Source organism: Syzygium oleosum, unplaced genomic scaffold (genome assembly GCF_021117445.2).
Source record: "Syzygium oleosum isolate NSW1041296 unplaced genomic scaffold, Sole_v2.1 Sole_v2.23, whole genome shotgun sequence".
In the NCBI taxonomy this organism is placed as follows: domain Eukaryota; kingdom Viridiplantae; phylum Streptophyta; class Magnoliopsida; order Myrtales; family Myrtaceae; genus Syzygium; species Syzygium oleosum.
In genome coordinates this window covers 3780645-3798208 of record NW_026607507.1, presented here as the reverse complement: position 1 = coordinate 3798208, position 17564 = coordinate 3780645, and the positions used below count along the sequence as shown (strand labels likewise).

Here is a 17564-nt window from a genome sequence, read left to right as displayed (position 1 = left end):
GCGGGCATATTTAGTCAAATAGAAGGTGGGCCTTGGTGCAATGATTTCAAAGCTGTTGACTCTGTGTTACTGTGCTTGATTGGTTAATTGAAACAGCAACTTTGACTTTTGATTGGAGAGGACTGAGGATGAGATGGAAAGGCTTTCTCTTGAGGGGTTTGATGGGCCTCAACGCAGGGGCAGCGTGCTTTGATCTCGACATTGCCCCCATTCTAGGATCAAGGGTGAAAGCCCATCCCCGCGGACCATCGATTTGATTAGACACGGCTTTCGACTTAGACCTGATTCATGAGCGAGCCCGGATCGGATCGGATCGGATCGGCTTGGCACGGTTTTGTGGCAAGAACAGACCCGGCGATCGAGCCTCTCCAGCCTAAGAACTACCGCGCCAATTTGATTCTGGAAATTGTTAAAAGTTGATTCACGAAATAGGATCAAGTATGGGCATCGGAACCGGCCCGAACCAGACCATTGAGCCGAAATGCATCGATATTATTAACGGGCCGGTTATCCCGTCTGCTTAGAGTGGATGCTCCCTGGTATAAAAATAACGGAAGGACCACTAGTTTTAATGATTCAGCCAAATCTAATGCAGCATTCACTGAAATATTGCGTTAGATTGGTGAGACATATGTTAATGTACGCTTGATTATGCTTCAGTTTTTAAGTACCCCGGAGTTAATCTCTCATGCACATCAATCTGCCGGTAAGACAGGAAAATTATAGAACTAGACATCGCCTTTATGCACTCAAAACAGTCGTAGTTCTATTATCATTTCTCTAGATTTCACTGACAAAAAGACGATAAAAGCGATTCTTATATTCAGTTTTGGGGTATGCATGGGCTGTTTAAGGGCCCATTCCAAAGGCTCCGAGCCGACGACCCATCTGCGGGCTGCAGCCCTATCCCCATCTCAGATTTTTAGCGTGCCATACCGGTAATTCCTTAAAAGCGTTGGTGAATTTCAAAACTCGTCGGTATCTAAGGGTGCATACGGTAACATTTCTGTTCCCGGAAATATTTTCTTTTCAAAAACGGTCTATTCTATTTTTATTCTCCGGACGAGTTTCTGAGCAGAAGAATATGCTTGGTAACTATACAAAATTTCTATTTCCCGAATAAAAAAAAATAGAAATGCGTTTGATACGACCCTAAAAATTTCTATTCTCAATTTTTTTCATTTAATTATTTCAATGCCAGTGGAGACTTAACAATTGATGTTTGGATAAATTGGATTTTGTAAGGACTTAACTGATCCAACTCATCAAACCTTCAACCAAAGAAGACAACTTCACCGGTAATTTTTAAGCACTTCAACATTCACGTCCTCGACCAAAAAAAAAAAAAACATTCACGTCTCATTTATAGTTGATTATATAAAGTTCTTGAAAGAGAAAGATGGAAGTGGAATCCTAAACTCATATCCGATCGGCGACTTATTTCACATTGGGCTTTGCTAGCATAGCAGTCTTTTGGCCACCGTGAGAATAATAACATGTTGTGAGTCACAGATTCTTGAAGGAGTGAACCCTACAACAATTCATAATTATTTGTCATTAGGCTTTGCTAGCATAACAATTTTTTGGTCACTGTGAGAGTAGTAGCATATTGTGAGTCACAAATTCTTGAAGAAGTTGATGCCGCATCAATTTATAATTATTTGTTATTAATTCTTTTTGTGATCTAGAATAGACTGTTTTTCTCACAGTAAATTAAAGACCGTCATGCAACCATTTCTCTTTGTCATTTATTTTTTTGTGGCCCAAAACAGATTGTTATTTTCATAGTAGATTAAATACTGTCATCCAATCATTTCTCTTTCGGCATTTAAGGTGTTGGTAACTTTACCGACGGTTTTTATGAAGTACCAACAATTATAAAGGCCTGTCATACATTCGTAAGTCACCAATAAATTTGTGAAAAGCATGAAGGATCATCTAATTGTTTCAAATTACCAACCATTTCCATAGATTATCAATATTTATTCGTGCGTTTTAATAAGTTTTACAGAAAACTACGGACTGATATATGAGTCCGTATACAAACTTCTACTTAATTGTTTCGAATTTGCCGATAGTTCCAAGAATTTACCAACAGTTATTTACCAAAGTTATTAGTGATATATTATTCCACATCGCTTGATAATAGGTCATGTGTGGTCTTCCTCTATCAATCCGTTTAAGTTTTTAGATTTGGTATTCTAACATGGTATTAGAACTTTGTTCCTTTCGCGTATGTGCATCTACCCCATCGATTGAATTTTACGTGCCGGCTCCTAATTCGGTTTGCACGCGAGAGGGAGTGTTGAAATATCGTCTCACATTGCTTGACAACGGGTTTAAAGTGATCTTTTTCTACCGATCAGCTAAAAATTTTTTGATCAAATTTTTTTAAAGGTTATCGCCGCACTCGAATTACTTCCTTTTAAGAAAAAGGAAACGCAGGGAAGGGGGGGGATAAATTTCCCATACTCGCACCGATCCGAATAGCACTGCAAGTCAGATTTGGCCCTTGGAGCTACAATTATGACCAAGTTGTACTTGAAAAACAGCAAGTCTTCTCCTTATCACATACCATAGACATACACATCTCTCTCGCTTCTTTGTGGAGTTTTCAGTTAAGACAAGAATGTCTATTCTAGTTGCTGTCCACGTGTAAAGGATAGGAGGCGCGAATGAATGCGTGGGGCTTGACTTGCCACGCCGGCTCCGATGGCTTCGACGTTGGATTTTTAGGGTACGGTCCATTCATCCCATTGAAGATGAAGGGAGGGGGAGGAACCCACTCTCTCTCCTCTCCCTCTGGTGGCTCTCCCTTCTTCTCCGAGTTCCCCTCTTCGACCTCGGATTCGTGCTTCACCGCGTCGGGTGCACGGGAGCCAGATTCACATATATCATTAGATGTGCCGAACGGAGCCGACCCGAGCCTCCGCATGGGATTTGCATGCTCTAACGGCGGATGTGTAACTCCAATCACCTGATCCGGGTGCGTCCAATGATGGCCTGTCGAGGTCATATCATTAGTTACCGCGTGGCATCTTCGGCCCCAACACGTGCCAAGAGAAGTTGCTGCATGGGGTATTGAGCATGCATGTCAATACCATTCAAACAACTAATCGTGTAGAGGCACCACGGGTTCACACGAGCAATGGTATGTGGCGGTCCGCATGATCTATAAACCATGCAATATTTTTCGCGATAATACTTATCTGGCTCTGATCAAAAGCATGATACCTCAAAGTCACTTTGACATGAGATGGGACCTCGCGCCCATCATATATCCTCTTATTGCAACAAAGGAAACAAACGGAAAAGAAACTCTAGCCAGATTTATCAATTTAGTTGAGAAAAAGGTTTATCGTGCATCATGTAACTAAGCCGAGCTATCGAGTTATGAGCCGATTCGATCTCTTAATTCACTCCATCGATTCCTAATCATATTATCCGAGGGGGAACTCTTTCGACGAACACCCTCGCAAACACTTATTCAACGTATCTAATTAGGCTTTGCATATTGTCCTTTGGTACAGACATTTTGCAGCAGCTACAATTATGAAAAAGAGAGTTCCGCAATCTTTATAAGGTGTTTGCAGATATACCTTATAATCACAGTATCTTCACGGCAACAGATATTTCATAGCCGTTTTTAAGAAGTTGAGATGCTGCAGCTATGAAATTTACTTCGCTAAAACATGAGCCGTAAAGTATCACTACACAACCAAAAAATCATAAGACTTTAACACGGTTAGAGTTGCACCAAACATACTTGGTGCGCGAATGCGCCGGTGTGGGCGTGCATGAGAGAGAGAGAGAGATGGACGGACATCCATATATTGCGACGACGGTAGCGTGCAAATGCATTGGTGAGCGTCAGCGTGCTTGGACACAATGGTGGCCATATGCAGTAGCATGCGCTGGCGGGAAGCAGGTCTCCGCCGTACAGACTTCTGATCATATGCACCCACATACTATGACCATTCTTATATGCATAAGTGAAGCCTGTTCTGATTTATCATTGTCTATTCATTTGACATAATCCCTCATACTTATAGACAGAATTAATCCATGAACTTATGATTAGATAGCTAACGTTTTCCAACATTACACAACGTGAAGAAACTCATAGCACGAGAATTATGGATTGCAACTAGCTAAACAACAGTTTAGCCAAGTCGTCAGCAATCACAAACTATACAAATTTGAACTATACCGTAAATAACTTCTTGAGAAGCAAACAGGGTAACTCTTTAAATTAGATAATTCACAGGGCCACGAGATCAGTCTCCACATCCACAACAACCACTACAAAAAGAGGGGGAAAAAGACGAAGACATGTTATTTGGAAATGGTTTCATCCCCGGCAACCGATTGAGCTACAAATGAGCACGGAAAAGGTCGGGAAAAAGTGGGTACTCGCCGATTAGATGTTTGCATCTAATGCAGGAAATGTCGTCGAATTTGAGGGTTTTCGATGCCTTGAAAGCGCCATGGGGGCACAAATTCTGCAACCGAAGGATGCCCTTTAGGGTTTTTTCAAGCACAAGAAGTTGGGATTTTGGGTACTCCTTGGCGTTGAAGCTCTCCCAAGACACTGTCCGTGGAAGGAGGCTTCAGACCGAGAGGAAGCGGCAGCCACGGCTTTGATAAAACATCTCCGATAGCTGCGTCTATCGTCTCCTTCGAGTGTTCATCAAACGCATAAACCTAGGTACCCATATGGAAAATTCGTCAGTCATGCAATTGCAAAGTTGATGCATAATATGCAAGAAAAGCTTAAAGCTTATTGTATAAATCAGCTAGGGACTCATTTTCACAGGCTGCATCTTATTTTCATTACTTGGAAGTGGGAGATTCTTCCGGTGAGAATTCAAAGACGGATAATAAACATGCATTATGAGCCTAAGTTAATAGCATGAAGAATTTGAGTTTTTTCTTCAAGGCATTTGTAACGACAAAAAACGGATATCCTTTGAGTAATGCTAAAGATAAGAAGATCAGTTTGCTCGATTGATTCACACGGTAATCTGATAAACCAGAGATGTGTATTTGAACATGTGACTCTTATTCACATATACAATGAAAAATCCGTCACATCACATTATAAATTAGTTTCCGTATACGAATCTAATTTACATCCTTGACGCTTCTTATCCTCCACGAGGCAATAGAAAGCTTCTCATCAACTATTTCCAAAAGTGTCCGTGAGACTTTAAGCTACTAAATATGGCATGGACACGAATTAGTTATACCGTGTCGAAAAATCAGCCAATCGTGTGCTCAAACCATCGAGCATTGACCAAGGAGAGTCTATATGCACATTAAACTTGGCTGCTAGCCTACTAGACATTTATATGTCAATGCAAACTAACAGTACCCCATCGAAAACCAAAGCTAAAGATCAAGGGCAACGCTCCACAAATAAGAAACAATACAGCAAACCAGTACTAACCGGATGAAAATTGAAGGGAGGATGAGAGGCCAATGGTCCCGGTGGCACGCCGTAGCCCCGATTATTGTTGTTATTATTATGGCTATTTCTATCGAATTTGTACATGGCGTGGGGTGGAATGCCCGGCACTGGTGGAGCTCCGAATCTCTGCAGAAGAAAAATTTCGACTGCAATAATTGAGGCCGTCCGACATAGGTCGAAATTTACTCTCTCCGTGACCATACTTGGGTACACGTCAATGATGCGAGCATATCGGCTTTTTGTTGGACGATGCTAAGCTACAAAAGAAGAAAAATATAAAATGTAAGGACTGAGTAGTCACCGTCGTTGGCAGGGCTGGTTGGGCAAAGCACGGCGTTCCCGGTATTGGCGGATTTGGCACCTGCACCTGCACCACCACCAACTCGAAGAGAATAAGCCGCTACATATATATGAGGACAAGAAAAAGGACAAAGTCGATGTCATTGCTGTAGTTTACAGTAGCATGTGTTATTCGAATTCTGAGTCAACTTAAAGAATTTGGAGATAGGGGTTAATTCGAGAGAAACTCAAGCTCCTGGTTAGATGAAATACTGGAGATTACTAGTATGACCCAGTTGAAATCGAGCTTAGCTAATAATGACTCGTATTCATGTCCATGCACGTTAAAAAATGACCCGGTTTGATACTTGGATGTGGGTGTTCGATGATGTTCGTCGACCCGAATTCAAGTATCGGGCAATGTGAAACACAGGACTAGCTACACAACTCTCGAACGGTTCGCTATAGCTCAGAACATCATTAATTCATTACGCACGGAAGGAGGGTTAACTAATGGAATGGGATACTTATAAGAAAATGGAATCAGGTCTGAGTCTTACCCGTTGGTGGCCGTGCGGACGCCAAAATGGGGTCTCCGGGGGAGCAGCGCCGTGCCGTGGGGCGGCCCAGGCGGACGGAGGTGGCGGCAGCGGGGAAGGTGAGTGCTTGGGCCACACGTGCATGAGGGACTGGTCAGCGGAAGGGTGGCCCCACACGTGGAGGGGTCGGAAGTGGGGGTGCATGGGGGTCACGGGTGGGAATCCGAGGGTGGGCGGTGCGAGCCAAGGACTCGCGTTGGTGGTGGGGGTGGTGGTGTGGCTCATCATCACTATTGTGTCTGGCCTCATCTTGGGGCCTCCATTGCTGTACATGTGTCGCTTCTGACTCCAGTTCGCTGCCTCCGCCTCACGAGCCAGCATATGCTTTCTATGCGATCTATACTTCTGTTAACAATAAAATTCAGCAAATTATTTTTGTTGCGACTATGCAGCTGCTCAAAACTTCTGTTGAAAAGGGAGAAATTGTGCATTTACTCTACTTCCCCTCCTATATCAAGCCATCGACTCATCAGCTTAAGTAGATAAACATGAAAAGTGAAAAACCTTTTTAGCTCGACTCCTGGAGATTATTGTTAACCTTTTTTTAACAGATTCAAATATAAATTTGGAGACAGAGTGTCTCTTGAAAAACTGCCTTCGGCAAGCTATGGGAATAATCTGATGAACTGCGCAGCTAAGAGTTATATCTCTCTCCCTCTCCAACTGTTTGCCTATTCTTAGCAGACTCTTCTGTCCACGAGAAAAGATGCAAAGGCTCCAGCTCAACTTTCTCACGGATTTGGAATGAAACCCACCTTCTTCATATTACCATATGCCTTTTCAGGATATTCTAATTCTCCAAACCCCATTTTCACGAAACTGGAAGAAGCAATGCATCATTTTGCTTTCGCATTGATTATCACAGACACAAACACAGAAAGAAGAAAGAAAGTTGACGTCCGCCCATTGGAGAGAAAAAAAGTCAGCAATTCATGCCATGAGCATTATCATGTACTATTACATATGAACATACGCAAATCAATTATTGAAGGACTAGAGAGAGACGAGTACTTGGAGGTGGCTAGCGATGTTGTGACGTGTGAGACAATCGATGCCCATGAGCTCCAGGATTCTTGAAGGCACCGCCTTGTCCACCCCAAGCTGCTCCACTGCTTGTACAAACCTCCTGTGCAACTCTGGCGTCCAATCCACCTATATACATGTCACACACTTCAAGATATTAAATTTGAGTAAAGCTAAAAAGTAAAAAGTCAAAGAAAAGAATGAAACCCTAGATTTCACTCACTTCCCGAAAAAGAAATAAACCCGAAACTTGTTAGAGGAGATATATTCGTTCAAGAATTCATACGAATTACTTGAGACTTTGAAGATACGATTAGTCTTTTGGAACAGATGAGCTGCTGTTTGCGGGTTCTTAGCTCTTTCTTTTCACGCTGAGAAGCGCTGGGACTTGCAGATCTTGCTCGAGAAAGCTCCAAAAGCTCCAAAGGTTCACGTGAATGCCATCTATCTACCTCATGAAGTATAAATGCATACCGACTTCTAGACCTATTTAGCATTACTCAAAAAGGCAAAAAAGAAAGAAAGAAAGAAAGAAAATACACCCATCATCATTTAATTACCTTCACTTTTCGCTTCCCATGAGCTTGAGGGTTACTCTTGGATGATTGAGCTGATGATTTCTTTCCCCTGTTGTCAGACTCTTTATTGTTATTAAGGACTGGATTGACCACCACAGACTCATCCCTCTTGCTCACAATTTCTTCCCCTCGGCTCACGCTAGAGATGTTATCCAGCTCCGAGGCCTTATCATCGTTGACTTCTCTCTTGGAGCCGTTGTCGACCTCGGCCTTCTCGACCGATATCGACGAGCACCCTGTCCCCGACTCCTCACCACAGCTGGCAGAGAACTCGGCAAGCAGCTCCGCGTCCATCTCCAGGTCTGGCAACACGTCCCCATTGTGTATCCCCATGAAGAGGTCATCGAAGTCTATGCTGTCCAGCAGGCTTCCATCGGAGAAGTCAGGGAAGTCACCGCCAACGCCATCTCCAATCGAAAAGCTCTCCATCTCTCCTTGGTTGTTGTTGCAGCCATCGTTCGTGTTCCTCAGAGGTGACACAGCAAGCATCAATCCCAAGCTCAAGACTCCCCTCGAGGCAACGAAAACCGTGCAAGCTCGACCTAGCTAGGTCAAAAACTATATAAGCCCGCTATAGAGATACACTAGATAGTCGGTGCAATTACGTTTTAATGCATGAAAGTGTGTCTACAGCAAACTTTTAGTAGAAAGATTGCTGTGGAAAAGTGGGCGTTTGATGAATGTTTTTGCGTCTCTGGGGTGTTGCAAGGAGAAGGCGAAAAGGAGAGGGACAATGAATAAGAGAGCGTGGGTTGGGATTGACTTTTTGGTGTTGTTTATTATTATTAGCATCATTATTTTTAATGTTATTATTATTGCTGCTTCCTTTTTTTAAAGTTTGAAGCGTGAGAATGATTGTGGAGAGATTGGATCTCCACCACTCGTGTGTAGAGATCTCTGTGTGATTTTTGTTTTTATGTTTTTGTTTTTGTTCGTGCCTGCAGTTGCATACTATTATTTCTTCTGTCTTTTTAGGGTTTGTGGTTGCTCTTTTTTTGAAGGTTTTGAAAATCTGAGTGGAGTGGCATTTGAGCTCCATTTAATATTTCCTTTCATCTCATGTCTATGTAGAGAGAGAGAGAGAGAGAGAGAGAGAGAGAGAGAGAGAGAGAGAGAGAGAGAGAAAGAGAGAGAGAGAGAGGGTCGAGTTGATGTCAGTGAGTAGAATTGGAATTGGATTGGTATCAGCTCGTCCATCGCTGTATAGTGAGAACGATAGTGATATGCCCAAGTGGATGATTTAACTGAAGTTGGTCGCAATATTGAGAGTGATATAGTATCTTCTCTATATGTTTATTAGCTCATAATTGAAATGTATTGCCCGAAAACTACGAAATGTATAGTGAGTGAATGTTTATATTCATATATCTATCGACTCCAAAAGTTTTTGTTATAATCTTTAATTTGCATGTGAGCTTTTCGTCTGTGTATTTTTAACTGGTTAAGGCCATCACTTTGTTAATAAATGCTTTGCATCTCCCTTGCTTTATCATATGGACTCTTCAGTTTAGATCCTTCCAAGGAAATCATCTCACTTTCTACGAACCATGTCTGAGATCCTTTGCTATTGAGATCGCATGTTTTGCTTTTGTCGTGAGTTAATTCTATATCAGATACAACTAATTTGGGTCATTTGCTATTTTAAATAAACATTGATTGCACCTAATATGGTGACCAACGATACATAGGAAAGAACTATAAAATTCTCTTATTAGTCGTTTGACAAGTGTCTTTGGAGCACTGTTTAACGAAATCCTCTTAAACATTAAAATATTTCTTTCTTCTGTGCGATCGTTTAGACTTACCTTATTTATGAGAGTTAAGCTTAAGTTTGTTGCAATACGGCCATTGATGTGTGCTAATGCTTTTGTGAGAAAAATTGTCCCTAAGGGCTAGTTTTGAAACTCGAGATCGCAATTTTCTTTTCGATCTTTAGAAATCTCATTGATCTCCATGTAACCATGGATTGCATGAAGCACACCAGATAAATCTCTAAGCTCTTTTTTGCTGTTTCTGGTCAATTTTGATATAGTATCATCTCAGAACCTTCACAATTAAAAGGCCGAGACCGGGTCGTATATCCCAGATCCCTTGCTTTAGACATGCTATGGTTTGTTGTTGTCTCGGGGGAAAATTACCAAAAAAGTCCTAAACCTTTTGTAATTATGCCAATTCAGTCCTAAACTTTTTTTTTTGATATTTCAGTCCTAAACCTTTTGCAATTGTGCCAATTCAGTCCATCCGGCCACTTTTGGCCGGCTGGCGCTGACGTGGCATTATTTTAATATTTTTTCCTTTTTTTTTCTTTCCTTCTTCCCCCCTGACCGGTCCGGCCAGTGGGAGACTCGCCGGCGAGGTGACCTCGCCGGCCATGGCGAGGCCAACCTCATCCGGCCAAGGTGAGGTCGAGCTTGCCAGCCATGGGCGAGGTCGAGCTCGCCTGGCGACAGTGAGGTCTCGCTAGATCTGGGCAAGGCCTCGCCGTCGCTGGGTGAGGTCGAGCTCACTGGCCATCGGCAAGCTCGACCTCGCCATGGCCGGGCAAGGTCGAGCTCGCCCAGCGAGGGCGTCGCCTCGCAATCGCGGGGCGAGGTCGAGCTTGCCCAGCGACGGCGAGGTCTCGCCTAGACCTGGCGAGACCTCACCGTCGCCGGGCGAGCTCAACCTCGCCCATGGCCGGCGAGCTCGATCTCGCCATGGCCAGGCAAGGTCGAGCTTACCCATGGTCGGTGAGGTCGGCCTCGCCATGGCCTGCAAGGTCACCTTGTCGGCGAGCCTCCCCCTGGCCGAACCGGCCAGGGGAAGAAGGAAAGAAAAAAAAAAAGAAAGGAAAAAAATATTAAAATAATGCCACATCAGCTGGTCGGCGCCGGCGAGCGCCAGCCGGCGTCCAAGACAACGCCGGCCGGCCAAAAGTGGTCAGATGGATTGAATTGACACAATTGCAAAAGGTTTAGGACTGAAATGGCAAAAAAAAAAGGTTTATGATTGAATTGATACAAATGCAAAAGGTTTAGGACTTTTTTGGTAATTTTCCCGTTGCCTAGGTTTTGAAGGTTGATGTATATATGTCTGGATGAGCAAACATCGACGTCAAATATCAGCTGAGCATACTATGGAAAACCATAAACTCCACAAGATCTTAGTGAGTACCAGTGTCATCATTGCCTTCGACGACGACTCTATCCATTCTTTTCAATAAATGAAGCCTGATGTATGAGGAGAAAACCGGCGCTGGATATTGGAAAAGTCCACCTTGTTAAACAGTATCAGATAACTAGCTAGGGCTTGTGTGCCTTGCGTAAATTTACACGTCACTTCTTGAAAAATTTTCATTCGTACGATGCAAACCCTAATGAAGTACAAGACCATCATTAAAAGATAATGACACGACCCATCACAGCGTAGATGCACACATACATTCAATACTTTTATGTTAAGATCTCTCCATCGTATAAGCCGTCCTAATATCGTAAAGCAGCAGACTCCTCTTTCCGGCACATTGAGCATTTCAAAAAATTAGTTGGGAGTGGATCCTCTAGTCCAAACGTTCGATGACTTGCCTTTGACCAGATTGGAGAGTTAAATTTAATCATGTGCGTGAAAATTGACTTGCGGTACCACTTTATTTGTTTACATGATTATCGGCCCAATTCCTTAAAAAACCCCCAACTTTAGCATTTGTCCCAATTATATCCCAAACTTTTTTTTATCTCATAAAAAACCCAAAACTTTTACTTTTATCCCAAATCTACCCCGTTTACTATTCATCCAATTTTTTAATATTATTTTTTATTTTTTCGAATTTTTTTCTTTTCTTTTCTTTTTTTTTCACCTTCAACCTCCGGCCGGTCGCCGGTCCGGCGACCGGCCAGAGGCGAGGGCGGCGAGGCCGGCCCCGCCGTGCCGCTAGCGAGGCTCGGCCTCGCCGTTCTTTGGGCGAGGCCGACCTCGCCGGCACCGGGCGAGGCTCGGCCTCGCCAGCCGGGGCGAGGCCGACCTCGCCCGGCCGCCGCGGGCCGAGCCTCGCCGTTGGTGGGCGAGGCCGACCTCGCCGGCGGGCCGGCGGCCGAGCCTCGCCGGATCTGGTGAGGGTCGGCCCGCAGGCACCGGCGAGGCTCGACCTCGCCCGGCAACGGCGAGGCCGACCTCGCCATCGGCCCAGCCCGGCGGCGAGGTCGGCCGAGGCCGAACCTCGCAGTTCTTGGGCGAGGCCGACCTCGCCAGTGCCGGCGGGGCCGAACCTCGCCCGGATCCGGCGAGGCTCGGCCTCGCCGGATTCTTGGCGAGGCCGACCTCGCCGGCGGCGGCGGGGCCGATGGTGAGGTCGGCCTCGCCGTCTTGGCGAGGCCGAGCCTCGCCAGCTTCCGATGGCGAGGTCGGCCTCGCCGTTCTTTGGGCGAGCCGAGCCTCGCACCATGCCGGCGGGCCGACCTCGCCGGTCCTCGCCTCGGCCGGTCGCCGGCGGACCGGCGACCGGCCGGAGGTTGAAGGTGAAACAAAAAAAAAAGAAAAGAAAAGAAAAAATTCGAAAAAATAAAAAATAATATTAAAAAATTGGATGAATAGTAAACGGGATTGATTTGGGACAAAAGTAAAAGTTTGGGGTTTTTTATGAGACAAAAAAAAGTTTGGGATATAATTGGGACAAATGCTAAAGTTGGGGGTTTTTTAGGGAATTGGGCCCATGATTATCAAACTTGTTCTCCCTTTTTGTTTAATTTTCGTGAGTTAGAAATATAGAAGTCGTGTGCTTCGACAGCAACAGGCAAGGCACGCGCTGCAGATTATCCAACATTTCCCCCTTTGTTTTTCATGGCAGTGTTCGTTCAGATTCATCCATCTGCATGATGTACCACTCAATCCACTTTTACGATTTTCGATAGGTAAGTTAAAACTCGGATCTTGGGCCGGCATGCATGCACATTATCACCTTGAAAAGATTTAAGGAACTAAAAATGATTATGAACAACACTAGTTTGTATTGGCTTACATGTCAATAGTCAATTAGTACTTTAAATAACTGTAGAGATGGATGGTTGATTTATCTTTTAAGTTGGGAGGATTCTAAATTCATTTCTCTAAAACAATTTTATCTTGCTAGGTGGACGTTTTCTTATTCACTCATCTCATTGTGCAAGATAAGGGGAATGATATTATTTTGTGTGGATTGATTGCATATATGTTCTATGTTCAGGGACCACATTGCACATTGGGCTACAGTTTATGGACCACATTGAACAAATTAAAAATTCATGGACCACATTGCGCATTAGGCCAAAGTCCAAGTATCATTTTTGTTATTTTCCCTATCTAAAATAACCAATTATTTTATATTGGATTTTTTGTCAGCAATAAAATGGTTCTTGAGTTAGTTTTTGTGCGCCACGTCCTTTCTATACAAAGACCATTGGACACTTTTTATTTGGTCTTATGAAGTATATATTTTCCAACATTCATCAACCATTTTGTGGGTTCATTTCAAGTAGACCTGTAAGAATATGTCATAAACACATTTCTTAACTCATATATAATAGGTTGAATTGCTATTATGAGTTAACTATTTACAGTAAATGGATCATAAATGAGTTGAAATATAATATTGATGTTAAATATGTTATAAATTGATCATAAATGGGTTTACAACTTACTTAAATCCAACTTACCTCTATGACTCTCTCCTTATTCTCTCTCACCTTTACTTGATCTCGCGATCACTCACTCCGCACACTCACCTTAGTTTGGGTATCAGCTTTCCTAGATTGGATTAAATATAGAAGTGTTTTAGCTATATGAATTAAATCGGACCAGGTATGGGTCACAGGATTCGAATTGTATGGAAATAGGTCAAAACAAGTTAAATAGGTCTATTTGGGTTAGAACATTACCCTACCCATCTGTTTGACGGGTCAAACTGCAAATGAACCTATAGTATTTTCTTTTTTTAAGATTGAATAAAATGCAGTTATAAACCGGTCGACATCGAGAAAAGAAAACAAGATCACAATTGTTCTAATACAAATATGTTAACATTGTTGACTCAAGTTAATCATTAATCTTAAAGGCGAAATAGACACACCGTAAAAAAAAAAAACCGAAGGAGGCAAACTAAGGTGACATCGCGAGCGGCTGTCAATGTTCTCATTTCAGGACATCATGACAATATATGCATCGTCTCTTCTCGTGTTCGAAGAAGACTAGTGCGGATGAAAACAAATTCCGGGTTGATTTGTGAAACCGTGTGGGCTTGTCATGCTATGTGTTCGAATATACGATTTCCGAAACGAGAGGGACCCCAATGTCTTAAATGATAGATCAGTTGAGGAAACCACCAAATTCGAGGTAGGGACCTGTTTCTCTCCCTGTCCCTCTCTCTCCCCATTAGCGACTTGAATTCTCATTGTCTTTTTTCTATAATTATCTTTGAGAAAAACCCGTCGCTTTCCCACCCTTAACGGCAAATCTACTCTCTCTCTGCCCAACGCATTGTCAACGTTATTCGATTTTCTAAAGGACACCACCTACCATGGCGGAAGACAATGATATGCTGTGACATTGAGAACATACCCAGTTTCACCGCTTTTACATTCCGTGCGTGGAAGCCAGATTTACTTCCTGATTATTGGCTTTGTGACATAGAATTGTTAAGAATGCCGCTTTTCCCCAAAAATCTAAACCGTTACAAAAACGCGCCAGCAATGTATTTATTGCATATGTCTTAGCATTCCCCCTCGTGTGGGAGCATTGACGGAACGGAAAACGGGCAGTATAATAGGCAGGAGAAAATTGAGAGAAAGTAATAAGATTTGAATCTTTGACCGGTGCTTTGATATTATGTTAGACAAACTAAAATTTCAAAATATTAGAAAACAATTCAAACTTGTATTTGTAGCATGTTTCTCAATAGGAACGATACACCACTTTTCTAGATATAGGTTGTTTTGAGCCGTCACAAATGGCAAAATTATCTCATACTACATAAATCCTCTAATGTAATAGACTCGGTTACGCTAGACTCAAAATCATATAACATATTTTCATTCATCCCCAATCAGAGAAGGCCTCTGCGTAATGGATTGTAAGTATGGACATCAACCACATTTAACCATATACTTAAGTTTGTGTGTGTGATGTCTATAACTTGTAACTCACCAACTAGACATACGATTAGACAAAATTTCCTTTAACCAGGGATGGAGCAAATATTTGCCATGTCAATAATGTGAATAGAGATTTAAGCACAATAGAAGTGCCATTAGGAAAAATTTTACTATGTTTCTTTTTACCTCATATATGTTAGATAAACAGAAAAGTCGTGTTTAAAGCGTAGAACAAATAGATCATTAGTAGCGAGAAATAAATGCATAAAATAGATGCACATTGAGATTTGTGTGTGGTTCGAATGGGGAAACCTATTGCATTGGTACCAATTCAATCATAAACCTTTCAATTGGATTAATTTAGTCATAAACATTTTCACATTGGCATTAATTCAGTCCATCTGGCCAATTTAGGCTATAAATCACTGATGTGGAATGTGGCTATCCTACGTGGCACGACTAGTGCTGATGTGGACAATTTTTACGTTGGCACCAATTCAGTCCATCCAGCCAATTTAGGCTGGAAATTGCTGACGTAAACACCAGTCATTCTACATGGCACTATTGGCGCTGATATGAACAATTTTTTGAATTTTTTATTACTTTTATTTAATTTTTCTTTTCTTTCCTTTCTTTTTTTCCCAACTGTGGGTTGGCGAGGTCACCAGTCAAGCCTCGTCGACCACAAGCGAGGTCTATGCCGACCCTCACCTGTTGCTCGACGAGGGTCGCGACGCCCTCGCTCATGGTGGGCAAGGGTCGCAATGCCCTTGCTTAAACCAGGCAAGGGGGTAGCGGCCCTCACCTAGACCAGGCAAGGGTTGCCAGCCCTCACCTGTGTGCGGCCAGGTCGCCGACCCAAAGTGAAAAATAAAAAATTAAAAAGAAAAAAAATTAATAAAATCAGCAAAAATATTTTAAAAAATTGTAAATTTTATCCACGTTAACGCCGGCGATTGGCCGTGCCACGTATGATGGCTCCCGTCCACGTTAGCAATTCTCGATCTAAATTGGCATTGGTATCAATGTAAAAAGGTTTAGGACTAAATTGATCTAATTGAAATGTTTAGAACCGAATTGGTAACAATGTAATAAATTTAGAACTTTTTTTATACTTTTCTTGCTTGAATGGTTATACCTAGAAAAGAGATTGATGACATACTCCACTAGAAACGTATTGAGAGCACGCCCGAAGAACTAATCACTCCAGGTGATTTTCAAACCGCAATTCCATGAAAAATACTCACATCTATTGATCAAGAGATCAAGTGTATGTCACTCACTAATTCTTACTGTCGCCTCTCTACAACTCTTTTCGTGGTTCTTTGTGATGTACGCAAAAAGACTTAGGGTTAAAACCAAACTAAAAGTCGAATTACGTGTGTCTAAAACATTAATTTTTCATTGACTGAGGTCAACATATTATTTAAAGAAAACATTCGAATACCCTCATCGTTTTTTTTTTTTTAAATTTACAGTTAGCTCGGCTACTTTTATGATTTTATTTCCAGTTGCATCTGACAATGATTACGGTTTTGGTATCTTTATTAAATTATTACCACCATTCCAAACCTTCTTAACATGGAAACCCACTCATTCAAAACCCTAACCCAACCCAATCACAACTCAGTCCCTCCCCTCCTCGGCACCACCGACGGTTGCCGCCACGAGCTGGGCCACCATCTCGCTGCCCTTATAACTTCCACTAACAGTGCTCATCTTTCCCTCCCCCTCTTTAGTCTCTCTCAGTCGGCGCCTTTGTCCGACGCCTCGAGCTCAGCGGCTCCTCCGTGACTGTCAACATCTTGGCCACGATGTTAATAATCTCCACGGCCAAGTTGGGGCTATCACCTTCGAATCTGGTTGAGCTTCGCCGTTTTGTCAACGATGCCAAATATGGTCGAGAGCCTGGATGCCACTGTTGCCGAGTCTGGGCAGCGGAAAGAGAGAGACACATTTACAGAGAGGAGGCTGATTTGTTGTAGGCCGGGGTGGACAATGGCATCGGTCGAGGTCGGTGACGGCCTCGATGATTGCCCAGGGATGGTCGAGAGAACAGTGAGTTGGGTGAGGGTTTGGGTGCATTTGAGATATAGATTGTAAAGACACTGATTTATCGATCAAGGGAGGATAATATGGAGATGTCAGTCAAAATCACAAGTTTATTCTTGGAGATGTTAGAATCAAAGATTGATAACTCTCATAATATAATGATTTTTTCATATTATTTCCTTATGAAGTGTAACAGTTTGTAATATCTCTATATGGTGGAGATCATCTCATTATTATCAAGAATCAAATACCTTTGTTTTATATAGATTGGTAATTAAAAGCTTTTTTAACTTGCCGATTTTGTCTAGAATTGCGAATTGTAGGTCTAGAAAACTGTGGTCAATAAGGGTAACGGCTCAAACTGATAATGATGATTACTTAACTCCAAATACGAGGATCTTAGGTCTCGACATTGCATGTGTAATTCTTGTCTTTCGGCCTCAATCGTCCTAGATTTGTCTTT

At 42.6% G+C, this 17564-nt stretch overlaps 1 protein-coding gene across 3 annotated transcripts; it reads right to left on the bottom strand.

Moving 5' to 3' along the window:
• Positions 1-4207: 4207 nt before the first annotated feature.
• Positions 4208-8714, bottom strand: LOC115682379 (transcription activator GLK1-like). Of its 3 annotated transcripts, none has more exons than XM_030606591.2 (6): positions 7932-8714; positions 7360-7500; positions 6310-6693; positions 5772-5831; positions 5450-5596; positions 4208-4704 (listed from the first exon to the last, which is right to left on the bottom strand). In XM_030606591.2, exons 1-6 carry the CDS (start codon positions 8436-8438, stop codon positions 4534-4536), a joined length of 1410 nt encoding a protein of 469 aa, XP_030462451.1. In that variant the 5' UTR covers positions 8439-8714; the 3' UTR covers positions 4208-4533. The 3 variants fall into 3 exon arrangements, with proteins under 3 accessions (XP_030462451.1, XP_056158297.1, XP_030462450.1); XM_056302322.1 differs by having other exon boundaries at positions 5772-5844; positions 6311-6693; XM_030606590.2 differs by having other exon boundaries at positions 5772-5837; positions 7932-8712.
• Between the last annotated feature and the right edge of the window lie 8850 nt (positions 8715-17564).